General features: G+C 38.1%; 1 protein-coding gene across 1 annotated transcript in view; it reads right to left on the reverse strand.

Moving 5' to 3' along the window:
- The window catches only part of LMBRD1 (LMBR1 domain containing 1), an 82,798-nt gene that overhangs the window by 23,362 nt on the left and 38,753 nt on the right, over positions 1-20,683 (reverse strand). The window contains exons 8-11 of the mRNA XM_049817772.1: positions 13,288-13,413; positions 10,621-10,773; positions 1,956-2,020; positions 1,078-1,180 (exon numbers count right to left, since the gene is read on the reverse strand). Coding sequence (XP_049673729.1) covers positions 1,078-1,180; positions 1,956-2,020; positions 10,621-10,773; positions 13,288-13,413 — 447 coding nt within the window. The remainder of the gene's footprint in view (positions 1-1,077; positions 1,181-1,955; positions 2,021-10,620; positions 10,774-13,287; positions 13,414-20,683) is intronic.

Here is a 20,683-nt window from a genome sequence, read left to right on the forward strand (position 1 = left end):
AGTCCTTCCCTCTAAAAGTGTTACGTAGCTGGCTCCAAATACAGCTAATATGGCCTGCTGCTTATAGAACTTATACAATAATTCTGGGAAAGCAATGGATCATTTTTCTTAATTTAAAACTTGCCTTCATTTTGAAATGTTATACAGTTTTAGGCCAAGAAATACTTAATTCTGTTCTGAGAGTACACTTAAAGTCTGCAGTAGTAACAATCATTTTAGGACTGTATAGGCATTCTATTTGTGAATATTTCTGATTTGCATACAAATTCGTAAATAAAAAATCAAGTTTTAGATGGACTAATAACAGCTTGAGATAATACTGTTGCTGAACACTACTTTTCTCAGTAAACTGCAAGCTTAGGCGTTCAATAGTTTTAGAAACCATGGGGAAGCAATGCATTGTGCCAACCCATCACACCAAGAATATGGAAAGAACTCAGCTAGGGGAGAATAAAGCACTAGCTTACATTAAGGCTTTTCTTTTTCTTAGCTTACCTATGACTGATTGCCAAATTTGTACGCGGCCTTGTTGCCTTCCAACCCTACTGAAGTTAACAGATGTTTGTTCTTATGTAGGGTCTGTTTCAAAGACTAATGCTTTACTATAACATACATAACTGCACAGAGCATAATATATTTTTCAAGGTGCAATAAATATATTAAAAAGTGAAAAAGTGCATTTATCTCACTTAAAGGTCATAAACTATCAAGTACACAAACAACTAGAATGTAGGTAGGGCATGGGAGAAAGTCCATGATAACTACAAGTGATGTCAATCTTCATTGCCACTACATTCTCACCAGGTGAAAGTTAGTTTCAAGCACCACCCTCCTCCAACAACTGGCTTCCATCCACCCAAGATTTTCCTATCAGTATCTAATAACTAACCATTAATTAGTTAACTGTTAATCTAATAACTAATTGTTAACAAGGAAGTTGCCTTGCTTTTACAGAATAAACATCTAGACAGTTTCATTTTAATGAATTACTTGGGGAGCATAGTTCGCCTTTTGATAGCTCACCAGAAAACAGAGGGGAACATCCTTACCTATGTAGATCACCAATTTTTTACTTACTGTTTGAAGAATAGGTAACAGCATATTCAATGGATTGGTCAGATTAGTTCCTAAAATTATAAATCCTGAGTCGAAACCAGCCGAATGCAGAGCTTTGTCCAAACTGCAGTAATTAAGAAAAACTGGGTAAGTACTACAGCTCTCCCAGAGCTTTGTCTTCAGTTTAATTTAAAAGAGCAGCTCAAAAAAAAGCTGAACTAAGCCCAGAGACTAACAGCTTTTTCATATCTATATAGACACACGCTTTGTTTTACCACACTCATTGCACTTGTCCTATGAAAAAGTATATTGATTTCTGCATCTCCTTGGCATTTTAGCTTTTCCCTAGGTTGGGTCATAGAGCTTATTTGTCCTGTCTGAAAAACTAAAAATGCCAACATTTGAGACCTCTGGTTAGTGTCAATCTTCACTGAAATCCACCAGATTTGCAGCTGGCTATATTGCTTTCAATACCATGAAACAATTACAATGTAATACACATCATAATGGATTATACAAGTCATTTACTGCAAGAGTTTAAGCACCTGGTACCTAGCCCAAGAAGTACCTACATGCATTAAGATTTATTCAAGCAATCAGAATATTTCTGTAGTCTGAATTAAACTTCCTTAACATATATGCTTAATTTCTCTGCTGAATCAGAACTTTTCAGCAGCACGCAGTCAATCAAGCTGAACCGTGTCCTTTTTTCAATCTGTTTTATCACATTTTGCTTACTTTCAATATATACTATTATAATGAGAAATGCAGCTTTAATTACAGAAATGTAGCATAGAAAAGAAGTGGGATGACGCTTGAAGCAAACCACCCCTGATTTTGACATAAGAGCAGAAACTATGTAGTTTAAGTTGTTAAGGAAAATGCTGAAATGTACTTACTTTGACAAAAACAGAGAGACAGTGAAGAGCAGTGCCACTATGATGAAGAATACTCCCCACACAATCTAGAAGTAAAGATTTATTACAATTTAACTGAAAATGATTGCAGTAGATACAAATGAAGACTTGTCTAAAGTTTCAATAAAGGACTAATGATCTTGGACCACCTCAGAGCTCAGAAACACTTGAAACAGTAACTTTTTGGTAAATACTATAGAGAAGTGCCAACCAAAAGTTTACTCTGTCAAACAGGGTTTATGTCAACCATTTGAAAAGTTGATTGTCTAAGATGAAAACCACCTCTTTGCCTTTTGAATACACTAAGCTCAGGATGAAGCATTAAAAGTACATCACGTGCTATAGTACAATATAGAAGTCTACCTGTAAGTCAAAGGAGTCATTAAGAACACAGATGAGATGTTATCTCAAATGAACACAGCATGTAGCAGAAGGTACAACCTGTACTTGCTATATTATATGGAAAACCTTAACTGTATACATGCATCTGGGTTTAATTAAGGGAAATTAGAGTTTGCTTCCCTTTGCCACCACGCCTGCATGCTCACCTTCCAACGGGAGGCAACCTGTGAACAACTTACAGGAAACATCTCACCTTTCCTGAATGAGAGCGCTCCCTTCTGTAGTGCTACTGAAACACTCAATGAGCAAATCACTTGGAGGGAGCAATTTAAAACTCAAGTCACCAAGCCCAAACACCAGGTCTACCTTTTTCTTGCTTCTGCCTGCAAGTCATCTCAGTTACTCATCCGTATTGAGTATTTCAAAGCAATTTTCAAGGTTCAAGTTATAGAAATCATCAACTTCAAAGTATTTTGACACACAGGTTTAAGTCACCTAGAAATTTAACTTTGAAGTGATGTGAAGACTTGAGAATGGACTAGAAAAAAAAATATAAGATGCTTATAAATAATACTAAGATAGTAGGAAAAATACTTGAGTTTCAGGAAAATCTAGGTAAGTTCTACTTAAATACTATTATTCTAAAACACCACCTATCCACAAGTGATTGAAGTAAGATGAGATTACTATGACCACATCACCACCACCAGGTAAGGGCCTCTCTTCTGGAAAAGATTCTAAAAGACCTTCCATACCCCTTTAGCTGCACTAGGCAAGTCATTTGCCCCACAATCTTCCTTGCAAGTGCATTCAAGAATTTGAAACCTCAAAAAAGTGTAACAGCTGTGGTTATTTGGCCAGCAAGTCATAAGCACAGGTAAGTACAGGTAAAAATTTTTAAGGACCACTATAATTAAAAGAAATACTGCTATTTTAAAAATCAGCAATAGTAGGCTTTTTTGTAAGCTTTTGCACACTAATACAGAACTGCCTGAGATACGAATCTTGGCTAATCCAAGGCAGCATATGAAACACTAAACTAAGTTTACCAGGAGTAAGCAAAGATTTTGTAGAGCAACCATATCAGCAGCCAAGCTGGTTTTGTGCATTCAGATTTTTCAAGTTTTAAGGACTAGATTAAAATAGGCTAACATCTTAAAGGGCTAGACAATTTAGTCCCTGAATATAGTCAGAGTATGAAAAGTTTGAGTTTATTTTAAACTGGAGGAATTCAGGCAACTTAACAGCAAGTGTAGCGAACCGAAAGTAATATTCTGATACCTGTACATTTCTCTTATCCCTATTTCTTTCTCATTTTTATCTTTGGAGGAAGCAGCCACCTTCTTTGAAAGGTAGTTTCATTTCTTTCAGTTCTATGAGTGGTCTGAATCCAATAGATTCAGAGAAATAAGGTTGTTCCTTAAGATCTTAATTAAAACACAGGAAAGTGTACCAAATACAGCACTTGAGCCAGGGACTTAACTCTCCAAGCTGTCCTCAACAAGAACACCTCCTGTTGTTTTTCCTGGGCTACAAGCTATTTCAGGAAGTTATTCTCCACTTTGGCAGGTTTTCTCTCTCAGTCTTTTCTTTAGGGGGGGGGGGGGGGCAGGCTGTAGGGGATGACATACAAAAGTGAGCCCAGACAGCAAACCCATTCAGTTACAGCTCCAACAGGTTTCACTGTATTTTCCCAGAAACCATAGTCACAGAATATGCTGGGGTAAGCATGCTGAACTTCCCAAAACAATTATGTTTTCAAATTGCTAGGCTTAAGACAACCTAGACAGACTTATTTCCAAATTCTATATGCAAGAACGCAATGCATGGTCTTCCATATGAATGAGGGAGTTTCATAGTTTAATTTTTTTTATTAACCTTAAACTTGGCACACAGCCATCTTGAAAAGGTTAAGAACTTTATTACAGCTGCTCATTAAAGATATTCAGAGTTACAATGCTATTATTGTTCATTAAATTCTCAAGACAAGCTTCCATCTGCAAACTCAGAGTATTAGAACATCGCTTATAAACCAGCTCAAATTATGTAGGCCTTATTAGGTATAGATTTAGAGACTAATACCAACTACTAACTCACATATTTCCACATATTTAAGTGTATTAAGATTTTACCTCTCCACAGCAAATTCCCACTAGGTATTAGCCACACAGGAAACAGATGTTTAAAAACAATTAAGACCAAGAGTCTGAAGCTTGCATTACTTCATTACCTTCTGCCAACTATTGCTGGTAGACAGGTATTCATATTTCCTCTGGAATATGTCTGTCTTCTGAAGTGATGCATAACACTCTTAGAATTGGATAAATGGTTGAAAAAGCACTCCTTTTTCCCATGTTAACCTCAACTCCAGTCCCATTAAATACAAGATTGAAAAGGTTTATATTAAACACTTTTATTCTACCTTAGTTCTTCCTGTATTTCCACAGTGCTATTAAGACTACTGAACCACAAATGATTTGCAATTAACATGAACACAGGTTTACACATTTTCAGAGCATCAGTTGACTTAGGCCTTTCACAGAAGGGATCCTCCTCATGTTCTTACCTAGATTTTCCTCCTACCTCAACTGATTACAGACCAATTGACACCTCATTTCTAGCCTATTAACCAGCAGTTGGCCAACGATTAGGAGAATACCAACACTCAGACTAATAGTTGAGCTTGCAACTTAGCCAGTCCAGCTGAGCCTTATCAAGGGGTATCAACCTGAATTAAATTAAAACCATGCCTCCAGTTGGGTATCATTTGGTATCTGGGTAAGGGAAAGATTAAGTACTCCCCCCCCTGCACCCCACCAAAGCCTAAGATAGGCTAGAAAAAAGCCACCAAAAACCACAAAACAACATTGCAGCAGGAGCTTTATACTCACTGTTGCCTTCTATTTGTCACCTATAGCAAAGGACAAAGCCGTCATCTAGAATCTTATTGGGACACTACTGTACTGTTGTTTACTAGCTTTGAACCAACTAGAATACTTTCAAATATTCTAAATACACTTAGCCATGAAAATTTACAAGATAATTTTACTTTGTGTCACAGCGTAAATGAGCAGGAATCCAAGCCCCTGAGAACATGAGTACATGTTCAACTTCAGAGCAAAGAACAGCACTTAATCAAAACCTCTTGTTCTCACAGCAGGACTATTCATCAACAGATGCTGAAAAGCTTTTACTATTAGAACAGGCAAAACCAAAAAGCCTGGGTTTCAGCCAAACAACACAGAGGAGTTTAGTAAGGTCATTACAAAAAATAATAAAAGAGAAAACAGCCCCTTGATCTTTATTAAGAGAAGTCTAACTTCCAATGCAAGACAATCTTATTTCCTACTCCCTAGTCCTTTTGAAAGCAGGACCTCAAAGCAATGGTACCTCAAGCTATATTACCCCCTCCACTACAACCAGGCTGAACTGCTCCATTGCCAGGCCACTTCCTCACATCCCTCAGCTACAAAACATAGACCCCATACCCACCTGTACTCAATCATTTGCTACAGAACAGGCTTCAGAGCTGCTACCTTGCACTTACATCACTTTGATCACCTCTACACATCTACTGGGGTGTTCTAATCTACGATCTGTTGTGCAAGCTAATATGCATACAAGTAACTGCAAAAAACCCCCCAGTGAACCATGCTTTTATGCAAGACTGCAGATACTACAAAACAATGAGTTGAAATAATACCTACTAATACAACTTACACTGCTGCTCACAACGAGTTCCTTCAGCATCTTAATAGAAAGCCTCTGCACAGGTGAGTAAGGAAGCAGCTAAAGCAGAAGACAGTAAGAACTAGTATACTTAAAGCTTTGGTTTACATTTGAACATACAGGATTAAAAGACATGGCTAAGCAAAAACCAAGACAAAAATGTCAATATAGGCATTTCTTAACAGTAAAAATGGAAGTATGTTATTTCTAGGTCATAGTGAAAAGTTGAATTTCATTTCAGTTTAGTAAGTCAGGCCAAATAATTTAGAAATATTCAAATGATTAGCCTATTTTTCCACTGCTACTGTACATAATCAAGTTTTTTCTGACATTATTCATGTTCTGCTTACACCATTTTCCCTGGTACCTTCCTTCCACTTCTTAAACATTCCCCTGACCCCTGCAACATCCTTTTTTGAGTTATTCGGAGCTCTTTGCCTCCTATCCCTCGTATACTCACCTGCCCAACTATTTCCTACAGCAGTACTCATGTACCAATCGAAAAAGAAACTGTGAATCTGCTTAGGACAGCTATTACATGAATTTGAACCAACACTGAGGCAACACAAAAATTTAAAGCAGCAGTCATCCTCTCAGGGGTGGTATTCACTAACAGAGTAAAGAAAACTGGTGGCACATTACTGAACAGGTACACTAACTGAGAAGCAAAGCTGGAATCCTCACGGGGAACACTTACTATTTGTATTGGGTTTACACAGCAAGGTTTTGGTATCGGGGGGCTGTAGGGGTGTCCTCTCTGAGGAGAGGCCAGAGGCTGTTTTGCACTAGACAGCGCTGTTTCCAGTTGGCACCAAGTGCCCTACCGCTGGCCAAAGCTGACCCAGTAGCAAAGCTTATGGCCCCTGTAGGAAAACATATGTAAGAAAGGGGAAAACACAAGAGTGAGAGGAAAGAGTGAGAAATAGCCCTGTAGACACCAAGCTCAGAGAAGAAGGTGCTACTCCAGGCAGAGGAGCAGACATCCCCCCCAGGCCTTTAAGAGAGCCATGCTGGAGCAGGTAACCACGCTCAGCCCATGGAGGATCCCACACCAGAACAAGCAGATATTTTCTTAAGTTGCAGTCTATAGAGATCTCACATGCAGAAGCAGGTTCTTCTGACAGGAACTACAGCCCATGCTAGAACACTGACAAAGTACGAGGAGAAATCAACAGCAGAGAAGAGATGTTACGGACTGATGGCAACTCCCTATTCCCCATCCCCACTGGGCCACTCCGGAGTCAAGAATGAAGGAGTGAAGTCAAGCCTGGGAAAGAGCAGGAAGGTGTTTTAAATTGTCTTTGTTTTTCACCATTCAAATCAATTTTAATTGGCAATTTTCCTCAACTCTGTTTTGTCCATGACAGTAACTGGTAAGTGCTTGCCCAGTCTATCTTGATCCACACATTTTTCCAACTCATTTCCTCCCCCATCCTGTTGATGGGGAGGGAGGGAGCAGCTGGGTGGGCATTTGGCAGCCAGTAAAGTCAACCCACCAGCACTATTGTGTGACACAATCTACTTCCCAGGAAGTTTTAGGCAACCTGGCAAACATGGGTTAAAAATTATTTAGATGAAGCAAAACACTTAGTACTAAGTTATCACTATGTAAACTTTGGACATGGAATATTCACACACCTTGCTTGTCACATTGCCAGCCTCCCTGAAGTAGAAGGTGCAGCTGTGAATGCAGGAAGAAAGCCTGTCGGTTTAGCTGCACCGCTTCTCTGAGGCAAGTAGACTGACTCCTGACAGCACCTACAGTCTGCACTAACACTCTGCCAACATGGCTGTTATCCAAGCAACTGCCTACAGTTTCCCCTCTTTCAGCTCTTTCCAGAGAAGTGGTGGGGGAATCAAAAGCACATTAAAAAAAAAGAGGAGGAATACCTTAGCCCTCCATCCTCAAGACAGCATTACCTGTACCTATACTTCTCTGAAGGCCTTCAGCAGCAGGTAGAAAGACTGACACATCTATACAAAGTCCTCATTATCCTTAAGATTAGATAGGAGAACAGTTTATCTCTCTCTTGCTAGCGTTCAAGTATACCACTCTCTATTTATCAAGAGACCAGTGTTCTCTTTGTAGTAGCCTCCATATACTTGGACTGATGTCAATGCCCTTAAGTCCCCGCTTAAGCTAAGCCACATGAGCATGCTCCGTTCACACCGATCTCAGTGTTCAAAACAGAGCACTTCATTTCCTTACATTACTCACCTTAGGCATCTCTTCAGTTGGTAAACTACTGTTTTGAAGTACCCCATGAAAAAACAGTGGAATACTCCCACCTTACCATTGCTGAATACACTTCCATGTTTCACAACCTATAGTCTTCTTCATATATTGAGCATATATAATTATGTGCTCTGGAGGTTTTTTTCCCCTAAACAGTTTTTATACCTATCCCTAGAGCATATCACATTTCTCTTGCTGCTAAGAGTATCAGATGAAACTGAGAAACCATAATAAAGGAAGGAGAAGCAGTAGATTTTCTATCTACAGGAAATGTTACATTTCATAGAAAGAAATTAGACTAGTGTGACATTACTTGACAATCCATGCTGACCATTACTCATTTCCTTGAGATCCTCCACGTCTTGCTTTTGACTAAATTGAAAAATTAATAGCTTCATCTCTGAGTAAAACAGTTGTTCTCAAAATTTACTTTAATCCCTGTCAAGAAAGCTTACTCTTCAGAGAAAAAAAAAAAAGTTTTGGCTTTGTTTAACAACAGACCACATACTAATTGATACTTAGCAATAACAAAATAATTAAAGCAAGAATATAGGTGGACATTATGCAAAGACAATATTATTATGGAAGTCTGAATGTAGACACTAAGTTGACACTGTAAAAGACCTCCAAGACTAAGTGCTATTCCTGAACACATATTCTGTTCTATCAGTCCCAGTAAGAGTCTGCAACTCCAATAAACCCAACCATCCCAAACAAAGCAGAAATATCATTCACCATATCCAATACCCGCCTCACAACAAATGGCATTTCTCTTGAAGTCTGAGAAAGGGCCATTCTTGAACAATAATATACAAGTTGCACTAAAGATAGAAGTATTGTAAAGCAATAAGCAAAGCTAAGATGTCTGCTGTACTTCTACATTGATCAGAAGTATTATATGTGAAAGTTAAAAGATTTCTTCCTCTTCATGAAAGCTACTAACTGAATGATTGACAGGTTATATACATGCAAAGACAATTAAAATGTTATTAAAATAACAGTAAAACAGTCCTGCAAGAGTTAAGATAATATTAAGCGATGAACATTACTACTTTCACAGGACAGCTTAAGGAAAAGTCAAAGTAAACAAACTTTGTAACACACTTTATAGTACAACCCTATTCCAAGTGAAAAATCTGTCAGGAAAAATTATCCACCTGCAACTGCCCTTTAGTCTGTGATTCTTCAGTCAACAATTCACAGTGACTGTCACAGTTACTGAGAAAATAAATAGCATTCAAACCACAAGAACAAAGAGACACTGGAATACCATGCTGACCATAAGTGATAATCTATAAGTAACTAATGATATTGTACACTATCCTATGAGAAGATAATGAACTGTTAAAACCCTACAGACAATAGATATGGCCAGTGCATTTCCCAGATTTAAGGTTAATGTGAAAAGTTAAAAGAAACTACACAAGCTATTTTTAATTAAAGGAAGAGTCCAAACTATTAAAGTGAACAGTTAGGGATATTTGTCCTTTCAATGAAAGGGCTAGGTCTTGATTTCTGAAGTACCATAGAAAGATAACTCCACTAAGAATTTCACACTGAAAGCTTCTGTTCAACTGCAATTTTAGCCCATTTCCATTCGTACTCAGCATTAACAGTAGCAATGACATTAGAGGAAATTGCTTATAGCTCCCCCCCCCCTCAGCTTTTCAAAGTGCAGCCTACAGTTTCAAGTAACACTAAAATTTCTTCCTACATCTAGTTGGCAAAAAAATACTTTATACAGCAATACTGTTCCATAAAAGCACTGGACTTGAAAACCAGTTATCTTCTAAAATCAAAGTCCTAAGATCAAAAAGAGACCAAGATCAAAGCTTTGCCCCAGTAATAGTCTCCTTTGCACTGGTTAAGTATCAAGATGTAAGTTCTATACAGCTAGCTTACTACTGACCAAGTAATTACTTGGCAAGATACTCATTCCATATGCATATATTCTCAAAATATCTCTCACTTCTGCTGGCTACATGTAATTTAGATTAACCTGAGCTACCTGACAGCTATAGAGCTCTTCCTTCTCTTCTTCTCATTTTCACATGCCTGAGAAAAGACAAGATACTCAGATTTTCTATGGCAGTGGTGCTATAGTAGATCAGCTAGGACTTGCTCCTTTTCATTCTTAATCATATTTTAGGCAAAGTAAAAGGTTTTCCAAGAGCTCAAACAGAGCTTGCTATAGGGCTGTCATTCTGTAGTATAATAGTAATCAAAAACATAAGCAGTTGGTATTCAGGATGGTAACTGATAAACTTGACCTATGATTTATATGGGAAGAAGCTGGAAGTTACTCCAATTTAAGTCTCAAAAAGTGAGACAAAGTTTTACCTTCAGAGGTCGGATAGCTTCACAGAACTTTGTCCACCAGCTTTTCTCAATAGACTCCAGATGCCTCTCTCTTCTTCGAAGTGTCCTTAGTCTCTCTTCCAGTTGTTGTACAGTCCGTCTATCCCTTGATGACAAAGGCCGACCATCTCTGCACTGGTTACCAAAAAAATAGTGCAAGAGATCAAGGAACATTGAATCAATAGACTTGACATCTAGTTTAATGAGCTACAACAACTCTAAAGACTTTGTAGTAAATAATTCACACTGTTTCTATGCATAGCAAGAGTATGAAGTACAAAAGTCACAAGCTGCAAGAAGAGGAATTCCTATTAGGTGGTAGAAAATGCTCTTCACAAGGAGGATGTTCAAAAATTTTAACAGGGTGGGCAGTCTTCATGGCTAGAAACACTTAAAATGCCCAGATGAGATCTGAATCGCCTGATCTAACCTGAGAGGCGTCCTTGCTTTGTGTAGAGGGTTGAACTTGACACCTTTCAGAGGTCCCTCCCAATCAAATTCCATGACTAAGCCAATATATGAAGCTTGGCATCTGTATTTTCTTTCCAGCATTCCACTACAGATACTCAGCTACGTTTCTTGTACTTGCTGTTCCAAAAATTAATCTTACAGAAATCCAAACAAGAAGCACCATTACCCAAAAAATTACTTGCGTTTACCAGATAATTGTTTGTTTGATGATTATGTTTAAGAATGTACTTTAATTCTGAGCCTCTAAATATTGAGCAGGCACCATTGCACTCTGTTGTAAATAGAGTAGCAGATCCTTAAGTCTCAGTTATATGCTAATAAGCAAAAGCAACAAAATGGGCATTAGGTAGCTGAACCAAAATTGTTTCCAATATTGATGTCATTGTACAACAAACTGATCCTTAAATAAAAAAGATTCTTACAGTTTTAGTGCATCTCCTACTATATATTTTTAAATTTTGAAGTTCCCTATTCAGTTTCCTTCCCCTCTTATTTTAAGAGAGCCTTCCTGTAAATAGCGAAACACTTCACACCCAGTAAGGTTAAAGTGAATCTATTTTAAATATATTTCTCAAAGATTACAAGACTATGACCACATTCTAGGCACATGTAACACTTAAATTGGAGATCACCATGTACTTCTAACAGGAACACATCCTCCATACCCTGTATAGCACCTCAGTGACCTGAAAAGACTTTTTGAAAACGGTCCAAGCTCCCAAGTTGCAAGTCCAAGCTTCAATTACTTAAGACTAATGAAATAAAGCTACCAGGTGTACTAATAGCAGAAGGCCATCCTACACCCTGAATCTTTTCATTAGATTAAGTAGCATAATTTCATGCTTCTAATTTTCAATGTACATTACTCAGTAACACTCACTTTTTTCATGATTTCATGCAAATGTAACTGAAGATTTCAATTACAGACTAAGGCAGAATCCTGATCATAATCCATAAGCCAAAGAAAATTAGTTTATACTAATGGTCACATTAAGATATAGATGTAACAAAGACTTGCTACTTTTTGATCATATTTGTTTGCTAGATCGAACAAGTCCAGTTGCTTGCAAACGCTCATAATCCAACATGGTCCTCTGTAGTAATGCTCCATTTTTCAGAGGTTTCTCATTCTTTCTCATATTGATTGTGGTAATAGAGATGCCTTTGTTGTAGCAGTAGTCTGTAGAAAACCAAAACTTTATAATTTAAACTGGAGAGACTACTTCTTAGGTTTCATTATGCAACAAGGTTTCTAGAACACTGCAGGTGCCCACACTGTGTAGAGGTAGTCAAGTACCAAGAGAAGACTGTTGGAACTGTTTCAACACTGCTGAGGTCTACCATCGCAAAGCACAAGACAGCCCAGATAGACTGCCAGGATGAAAGTAATGCATTTTAATGCCCCCTCCACCCACTCAGGGTTGTGAAAACACTGGTCAAACCATTGTCTGCAACGGGTTGGGAAAAGAGTGGGAGATTCCCCCTAGGATCTTGTATGTAAAGGAGAAATCTTACCCTCCTTCAGCTTGTGCTCTTAGGTTTTTATGTGTCCTGCTTCCATTAGACACAGTGTTTCAGTGAGCTGCAAAGCCATCATGAGTTTACAAATGGCATTAACATCCTAGGGGTGTTTAGGATTCAGAACAGAGTTCCATACGTACGCTTTTCATAAAGAAGTGATTTATAACAGCAAGGTACATTAACTGGGAAGCAAGAATATCTGGGACTGTTATTTATTCATAAAGATGATTAATAGTTTGATGAATCTTACTCATGACAGCTCCATGTGGCAAGTATCCAGTGCTGATAACAACAATGAGTAAGTATCAACAAATCGGATGCCATATCTGGTAGCAGACTAGATTAGTGAGGTTAATATTCTTACCTTCTACAAAGTATCTCTTCCATATATCTAAGCAGGACTGGAGTAGCTTAAGTTTAGCTCACCAGTACCATTATCAGCCAAACAGAAGTAACTACTCCTACAGGACTGAAAGAAAACCTAATTGCTACTACAGAAGTGACCACATTTGTTTCCAACTAACTCAAATAACTGCAAGCTAGTCACTTCTGTCTTACTATTCTTTCTGGAACAAGAACTCTCTACAGCATGACCATAAACTAGTAAGCAAGCAGGAAAAAAAGTCATTAAGAAATTGAGAACAGTGAAGACTATACCTTTGATTTAATCCTTAATAAGTGTTGCTCCACTTCTTCAATATCTTCAGTGTTCTCTAAACGTTCATAAGCCGCACTGGTAGTTCCTTTTATCAAGTTAAGAGGCAAAGCTGACATACCATAAGCCTAAAATAAGAAAGAAACATACATAATCAAATTCTCTGCCAAACATTTTGATCTGATAAGGCTGCTGTATGTTGTAGCTATAAGGTATCACTGATGTGTTTTTTTTCCCCACCCTCCTTCTACAGACTTGTACCAAGGCAATCAATTCTTTTTCTTTTTGAAGCAAAACATACCAAACATGCCATACAGATTCCAGCATCCCACATTGTCCCAATGGTACTTAGCATCTCACAATCACTGAGACAACAGCATGCATTAAGATTTCATATAAGCATAGCCCACTGAAGATTTATCAAACTAGCCCTGGGGTTTTTGTCAAATCATTTAGCTTGCGAAAATCTTAACTTTCCCACCTTAGATCAAAATCAAAACATTGTTTAATACAGGAATTTCTAGATATTGAACTTAAATAATTTTAGATGCAAAGCATACCCAATTTCTTTGTAGTCAGTAGTCTTCAACTTACTTTTAAAATTAAATTATGTAGAAAGTATTTGATTTACTAAAAAATTCTGCAGTAAAAAGACACAGCAGAAGCTAGGTGAGCACCTAAACTCAGTTGCATTCCAAGACTGCTTAGATACCCATTCACATTCAAATGTTTTGTTGGCATTTACTCCCAGTTATAAGTCCTATAACATTCAAAGGGTTTGTCAGGTTTTATGTCAACATTATGCCCAGATTTTTCCAATGCTAAGTCTGTAATCTTTCCACTACCATAAGAAACAGACATTTGAGGTGAGGTAAACAAGAAGAAAATGCCACTATTTCTTCCCTGCTACCTTATGAGTCTTATAGATCTAGGCCAAGGTCAGAAGTTTCTCCAAGCAGTTTAGAGACATTAGCCATCGGCTTTTTTTGTTTTTCTGTGGGTGGGAGGCTGTTGGTGATAGGGTGTTCTCAGTGCAGAGCTCAGCAGGAACATTAGTCTTCTCTTAATCACAACTAACACATGCAGTTTTACTAGAGTACTTGATATCTGTACATTTGCTAACTTCAGAAATGAGCGGTTTTCTAGATTTTCACAGGAATACCACTCCCTCCTTCGTGCACAGCTTTACATTTAATACTGAGAATAGATTTAACACAAATGCTAGTGTGTAATAAATGTCACCATACATGCTGTCAGATCACATGAGTTTTCTGTACAGAAGACTTGATTTGACCTGCTTAAGAACCTACTTAGACATACTAATGTCTCATACATTATACTCAAAGCAAGCCACTATCCAATTTTTTTTGGTGTATTTTTCAACATGCCATATACCCTGCCACCAACACCCATTTCTAAGCCCCTGCAACAAAGGGGTCTTATTTACTATTATTGTAGCTAAAAACCACATTAACTATTTAAATTAATAGCCATTTCAATATAAATAGCTGACACTGAGCCCACAGACTTCAGTTTCACTCTGCAAGTGACAATACTGCATGATTTCAGGGAACATTCCTCCAAGTATTATTTCTCCAAGTATTAGGCTACAAAAGCACAAAACAGAAGTTTAGCAGTCTGACAGCCTTGTTCACTTACTGTGGAATTAGGTTTCTTATATTCAGAGTGACAATTACCAGTAAATTCTTGGAACAGTGTCAGTTAAGTTCAACAAGCAGACAGCATGTATGCCTCTCAACAGGCTTCAGTCCCAAGGAAACAGTGGTACCTGTTAAATCACTTCAAAGCATTTAAGTAAAGGTAGGAGAAAAGTATTTTCTTTCAAATACTTCTTGAAGTATATATTAGTAAAGAACATATTCAGCTAGATCTTTGACAACCTGTACTACATGACTTTCTTTTTGTAGCTAAAGTATTAGAACTGGTTTTATCAGACTCCTAGAGAATAAAGTAGGCTATTAGATATCTGCTCAGCATTTCAGGACTTCACAGCTGACATAGCCTCATATGTCACCCAAATATACAGCCAGAAAAACCAAAAAGAGTATTTGCAGCACTGTTTACAGACTGTTCCAAATAAAGTTAAATTCTATTTTTTTTAGCTACAAAAAGGTAACTGGTAGTTTCAGTCCCTGCCTTAGAGCTTTTTGCTGTAAAAGCTATACAAGGGAAAGACATCTCTGATCACAGGCTAGTGATGGCAATGAAATTTCATGCTTTCGAAGACACTCCAGAAGTTCTGGTTTGGACACAGCTATACAGCCACAGAAAGGCCTACCCACAAGATTAACTACTTTATGTAAGGAAAAGAATTTTACTTAGGCTGCACTTTACAACTCTGTCCATAAATATGGCTCAGTTCTCCCTTTAGAGAATCCCCTTTGAGAGCATTAAGCTGCTTTGTTATCTACAGGAGCTAAAAAGCAGTCTCCCCCAATCCTCCTCCTCCTCTACGCTGAAGATAGAATTTCTTCAGCCTTTCTTTACGCGTTGCATTCTCCAATTCCCTAATCACTTTCACAAGCCTCCGCTGGAGCCTCTAGTTTTCCAGTTTCTTAAGCTGGGGGACCAAAGCCAGACACAGTATTCCCAGATGTGGCTTTGGAAGTGCCAAGTACAGTGGAATAATCGTGTCCCTTGACCTACTGGCTATGTTCTTGCCGATGCAAACCCAGGACACTGCTTGCCTTCCTGCTGCAGGGCACACTGCTGGCTCATGCTCAGCCTGCTGGCCACTAGGACTTCCAGGTCCTTTTCAGCAGAGCCATCCCCCCGGCAGTCAGACCCCAGCATGAACCGTTGGTTGGAATTAATCCATTCTAAGAGAAGACCCTAACATCTGCTAAACCTGGTGCTGTTCTTGTTGGCACAATCTTCCTACCTGTCGATGTCTCTATGGTGGCTCTTCATTCTATTGTATCTACTTCTCCCAGTTTGATATCATTCTCCAACTATATGACTATATAGTTAGCCCCACCATCCAGATCATTTATGAAGACCAATTTTGTAACCAGAATGCAGGCTGCAATCTAACCAAGGTCCCTCTGTGGAACCCAAAACATTTCCAGCCACAGCCAAAGACATTCAGTATGTAGAACCAAATATAATAGAGAGACTGCCATGACAGTAGACCTACATAATTTTATAAACCTAAGTTTAGAAGCTATGAGATTTCACCCTTAAGCAGAGGCTTCCACCTGTTCTTCAAACAGCTATCATGAACTAACAGATATCAAATATTTACTCAACAGAAATAGTTAAGGAATAAAATTTAGAGTTCTAAATCTTCTAAATCTAAGTTTCTACAAAGCAAACTGCAACCCTTGAAGTGATACATTGTTTTGCTGGTTTTGCAGATGTGAATTATATACTTGAATGTCAAGCTTACTTTACCGATAAAGGTAAGTCTGAGTTCCTTCCCTGAATACAAAAGATGCCAACAGCGAGATGATTATGCAAGTAAGCCTCCCATCATCAGTGGGGGAAAAGCCACTTTAGCCCTTCAAGACAACAAGATACAGAATGAAGGACAGAAAGATGAGCCATCTCATGTGATGTGTCACAGGTCTGATGAGAAGCTGTATTAGCTCAGTTTCAGGGCTGCATCTCCCTTCAGGCAGATGCAGAACTTCAAGGCTGCCCTGAACAAAGTTTTAATCCCCTGGTCTAGTGCAAGTGTTAAGTTATTCAAGGGCTATTATTTTGGGCATCTGCAACTCAGCAAGCAAGCAATGTATTGGAGAGAGCACAGGAAAACCAAAGCTGTACACTGAAGCCAAGAGAGGGGCTTGGTCCTGAGACACATTGTGGGTTCAAATATTAGAATATGCATAGAAACATATCAGAAGAGCCTTTAGAGTAGTTAGGACAAGTTAATTTATACACATGAATTTTGATAAAACAACTAATTAAAGTCTTGACATATTTACACCACTGAAACAATAGTTTCCAGGACTTATTTTTAGACAACCTTTGGCTAGAAGCGTTAAGTCAGATAAGATACACTGCACTGAAAAATAGAAACAGTCATCCAAACGTAACAGGCAATTACAGCATACATGGTTGTTTTTTCCACATAAGTTCTTCAAAATGAACTGAATCTAGTACCAAACACTAACTGTTCAGGCTGGTATCTGATAACACACGCTGCAAGGTTAGGTCTTTAAAGGCTCAGGCTGCTATCTCTGCTGTTACTGACTGCCTGATCAGCTTCATTGAAACCCCATTTTACAATATGAAAAAAAATTTCTAAGTTAAGAGTTAAAACAATTTATTTTGGAGGAGGTTCCCCTCTTGAATCCCCACAAGTGATCCATATAGATCACCCCCTATCAGTTCGCTTAAGGGCTGGAAAGCTAAACCCTAAGAGCTCACTACCTAGGAAGTACCAGTTAAGGTCATCATCTGTGAGCAAGTGCCTCATTCTGATTTGAGCATCTGCCCACAGGCAATACAGATAATATCTCTGGATGGATGAAGTTCATATTTATACTTCCTAGACTTCTTGAAGTAGGTGGCCTTCTACTCTAAAGAGAACGCTGAAAACCAAAACAACTTATAGCAACAGAAAAAACAGCTTACCTACCCTATGAAAAGAACAGTCTAAATAAAGCTCTTCAGACTTCTTCCTTATTTGTTATTCACAGAAGCAGTAGCTAGGCCTGAGACAGGAATTTGCAAAGAAACCTGTCATCAGCGAAGCAAGAGCCTGTAACTAACATGAAAGCAACAATTCAATACTGTTTATACAGTATCAGTAGGCATTGAAGAACACCAAGAAGCATACTCTAGATATTCTCTCAGCATGCCATTAAACCCAAATATACTCTGTGCTCCAGAATGAGCACTAAAAGACCTCAATAGATATTACATGACCATTGCTTCCCATTTGCTTAATCTTCACTTCTCCTGTGTCCCTTTCTTTCCCATTCCGTCTCTAGTAGACCTAGCTATTCTCCTGTCATTCCACAGTTAAGATTTAGAAAGAAGAGTTGCTGTTTTTATCCTTTGGTCTCTTGCAGACTCAGTATCTTAAAACACTTTAGACTTGCCAAACTCACATAGCCCACAGCTAGATAAGGCAATAGCCTCCTTTCTTATTAGTTACCAAGTATGTTAATAGTCACTCATAAGCAAAAAACAGAAAACAAGTGAGGTTGAGACAAGTTGTAAAATCATGTTTTGCAGAAGTTGCAGCATGCAACTATGTCAAGGATAAACCCTTGAATATTAAAAAAATTCAGAAAGTTTCTCCACTAGGAAACATAACTGCTAGTTTAACATTTTTAAATTGCACAAGGTACGAAACAGTTGCACTGAAAAGGGTGTATTAAGGTGGGAACACATAATAATCAGCCAGATCAGCCATAAGGAACACAGAAAAAAACCACATTGAAATTAATATAGCAAATGCCTTTAAAAAAGAGTTAAATGAGTTAAAGCTAACTTTGAACACCTAGTGCAAAAAGCCTGAAGCCATCAGGCATCATAGTTTAACTGGAAGTTGATTATGTTCCACTTTCTACATCTGCTATGTTCAGCTAAGATATGGTCTAATGATTAACTTGTGGCCCAAACAGGATAATCTCTCCTTTTTAGAGATCAAACAGAACAGGTAAGTTGTTTCTGATCAGTTTGGTACACAACCAGCACTGTAGTTGAAAGTAGTTCAGTAACTTTTTCAGTTCAAGATATTTAAGAATTAAACATGTAATTTCAAGGAATTATCAGAAAGTACTTGTGTAGCTCAGCAGACAGACTCCCCATTCCATTTATTTTTAGAGGTTCATATATCAAGCAGATGTGGCTTTTAAGTGCTATCACTGAGGTGCTTTAAAAGGTATATATATAATCTTGCACAAGAAGTGTAGAAATTAATAGTGACCAACATTTCTTGCATAGCACTGCCCTCTAGCGAAGGCACATGAAACAGCCAAATAAAAAAGAGAACTCTTATTAGAGGCACAAGAAGAAATGCTCACAACTTTAAACATACAAATATTCAAATTCCTATTTTGTTACAACAGCTTGTTTCAAGGCTTCACCTGAAAGTGTGACCATGGAGGACAAAGTGTTCAATTCTACCGACTACATTGTGATCAAAAATGCATCTATTCAAGTTAAACAGCTCAACTCTGGTTCAGGATATGCAGTGCTTTAAAGAAATACAAGTCAAGTACAAGTTAGTTTCAATACGGATATCCCACAACCCCCCCTCTATTTCAAGAATATTTTGGTATAGAATTATGTTAAGCATGAAGGAAGTCACACTATATCTTTTATCCCTCACAGCACTTGATACAGCTCAGTGGCCTATACTGAACACTATTTCATATGGATACAGTGCACCCTTGTCAGCATTGCTTCTGACGGAGCAGGTAAGCTAGTCCAGTTAAGTAGTCTCAAGTGTGGGGCACTTTCATATGTCATACCAATACAGGCAACACTTCTGCGCTTGAACTAGGACTCTACCTTACTTGAAACTGTTCTTTTCTTCTCTTCGCACCTAGACTGCACAGTTTTCTTGAAAAGTAATCCAACTCTACAAGTAACAGTCAGCTACTTTCTCACATTAAAGAAAACTGTCTCCATCTCTGGCTATCTACACATTATCATTCTAAAGATAAAAACTGGAATTCAAGAATTTTATTTCTAGAACACCATTAACCATGGCAAACAGTGACAGTGGTTCACACATCCTCCCTAAACTGTAAAGAGTGAAGGAGAAAACCTCCTAAATGCACCTGGAGATGGCAGACCATCTCATAGACAGTTGTATATTTTTTATTTTTATGTTTTGGAAAAGCCCATGCCATACAGCTTGGAAAATCATTCAATATGTTAACTAGTAAAATCTCAGTTCTTTCATGGAAAGTCTTAGTATCCAATCTGCAGTTGCTATAAGAGCACGTAAGTTTCTGTGTAACATTGCTATAAAAAAAGCCTTAAAGCATGGAATGGATTGACCAAACTGAACTGGTATGTTCAGTATGGTATTTCTTGCATGATCTGTTGTACACAACATGAAGTGCATTAAGTACTTGTTTATCCATTTCTAACATTCATCACTACAGTATTTTGCTGCCCATTCACCTGTTTTTCATATTATTGTTTTCTCTCCACCATACAGATACAAACATTGTCTCACTTATTTGTCAGTGTTTAAGTGGACAAAAAAAATGCAGTCAAGATTTGTAAGAAGCAGAAACCAAGTATGACAGCTCCTACCCTACAGTTGTTCCACTACACACAGTGAACTTGTACCTGCTGGAGATACAACCGAGTCAGAGTTAACTTTTTTACAGATAAGACTGAACATAACTATTCTGACCAGCTGCCATCTTCTGCACTGCTCCATCAGGCTTAGAAGAGCATTAA

Source organism: Accipiter gentilis, chromosome 15, assembly GCF_929443795.1.
Source record: "Accipiter gentilis chromosome 15, bAccGen1.1, whole genome shotgun sequence".
NCBI lineage: Eukaryota > Metazoa > Chordata > Aves > Accipitriformes > Accipitridae > Astur > Astur gentilis.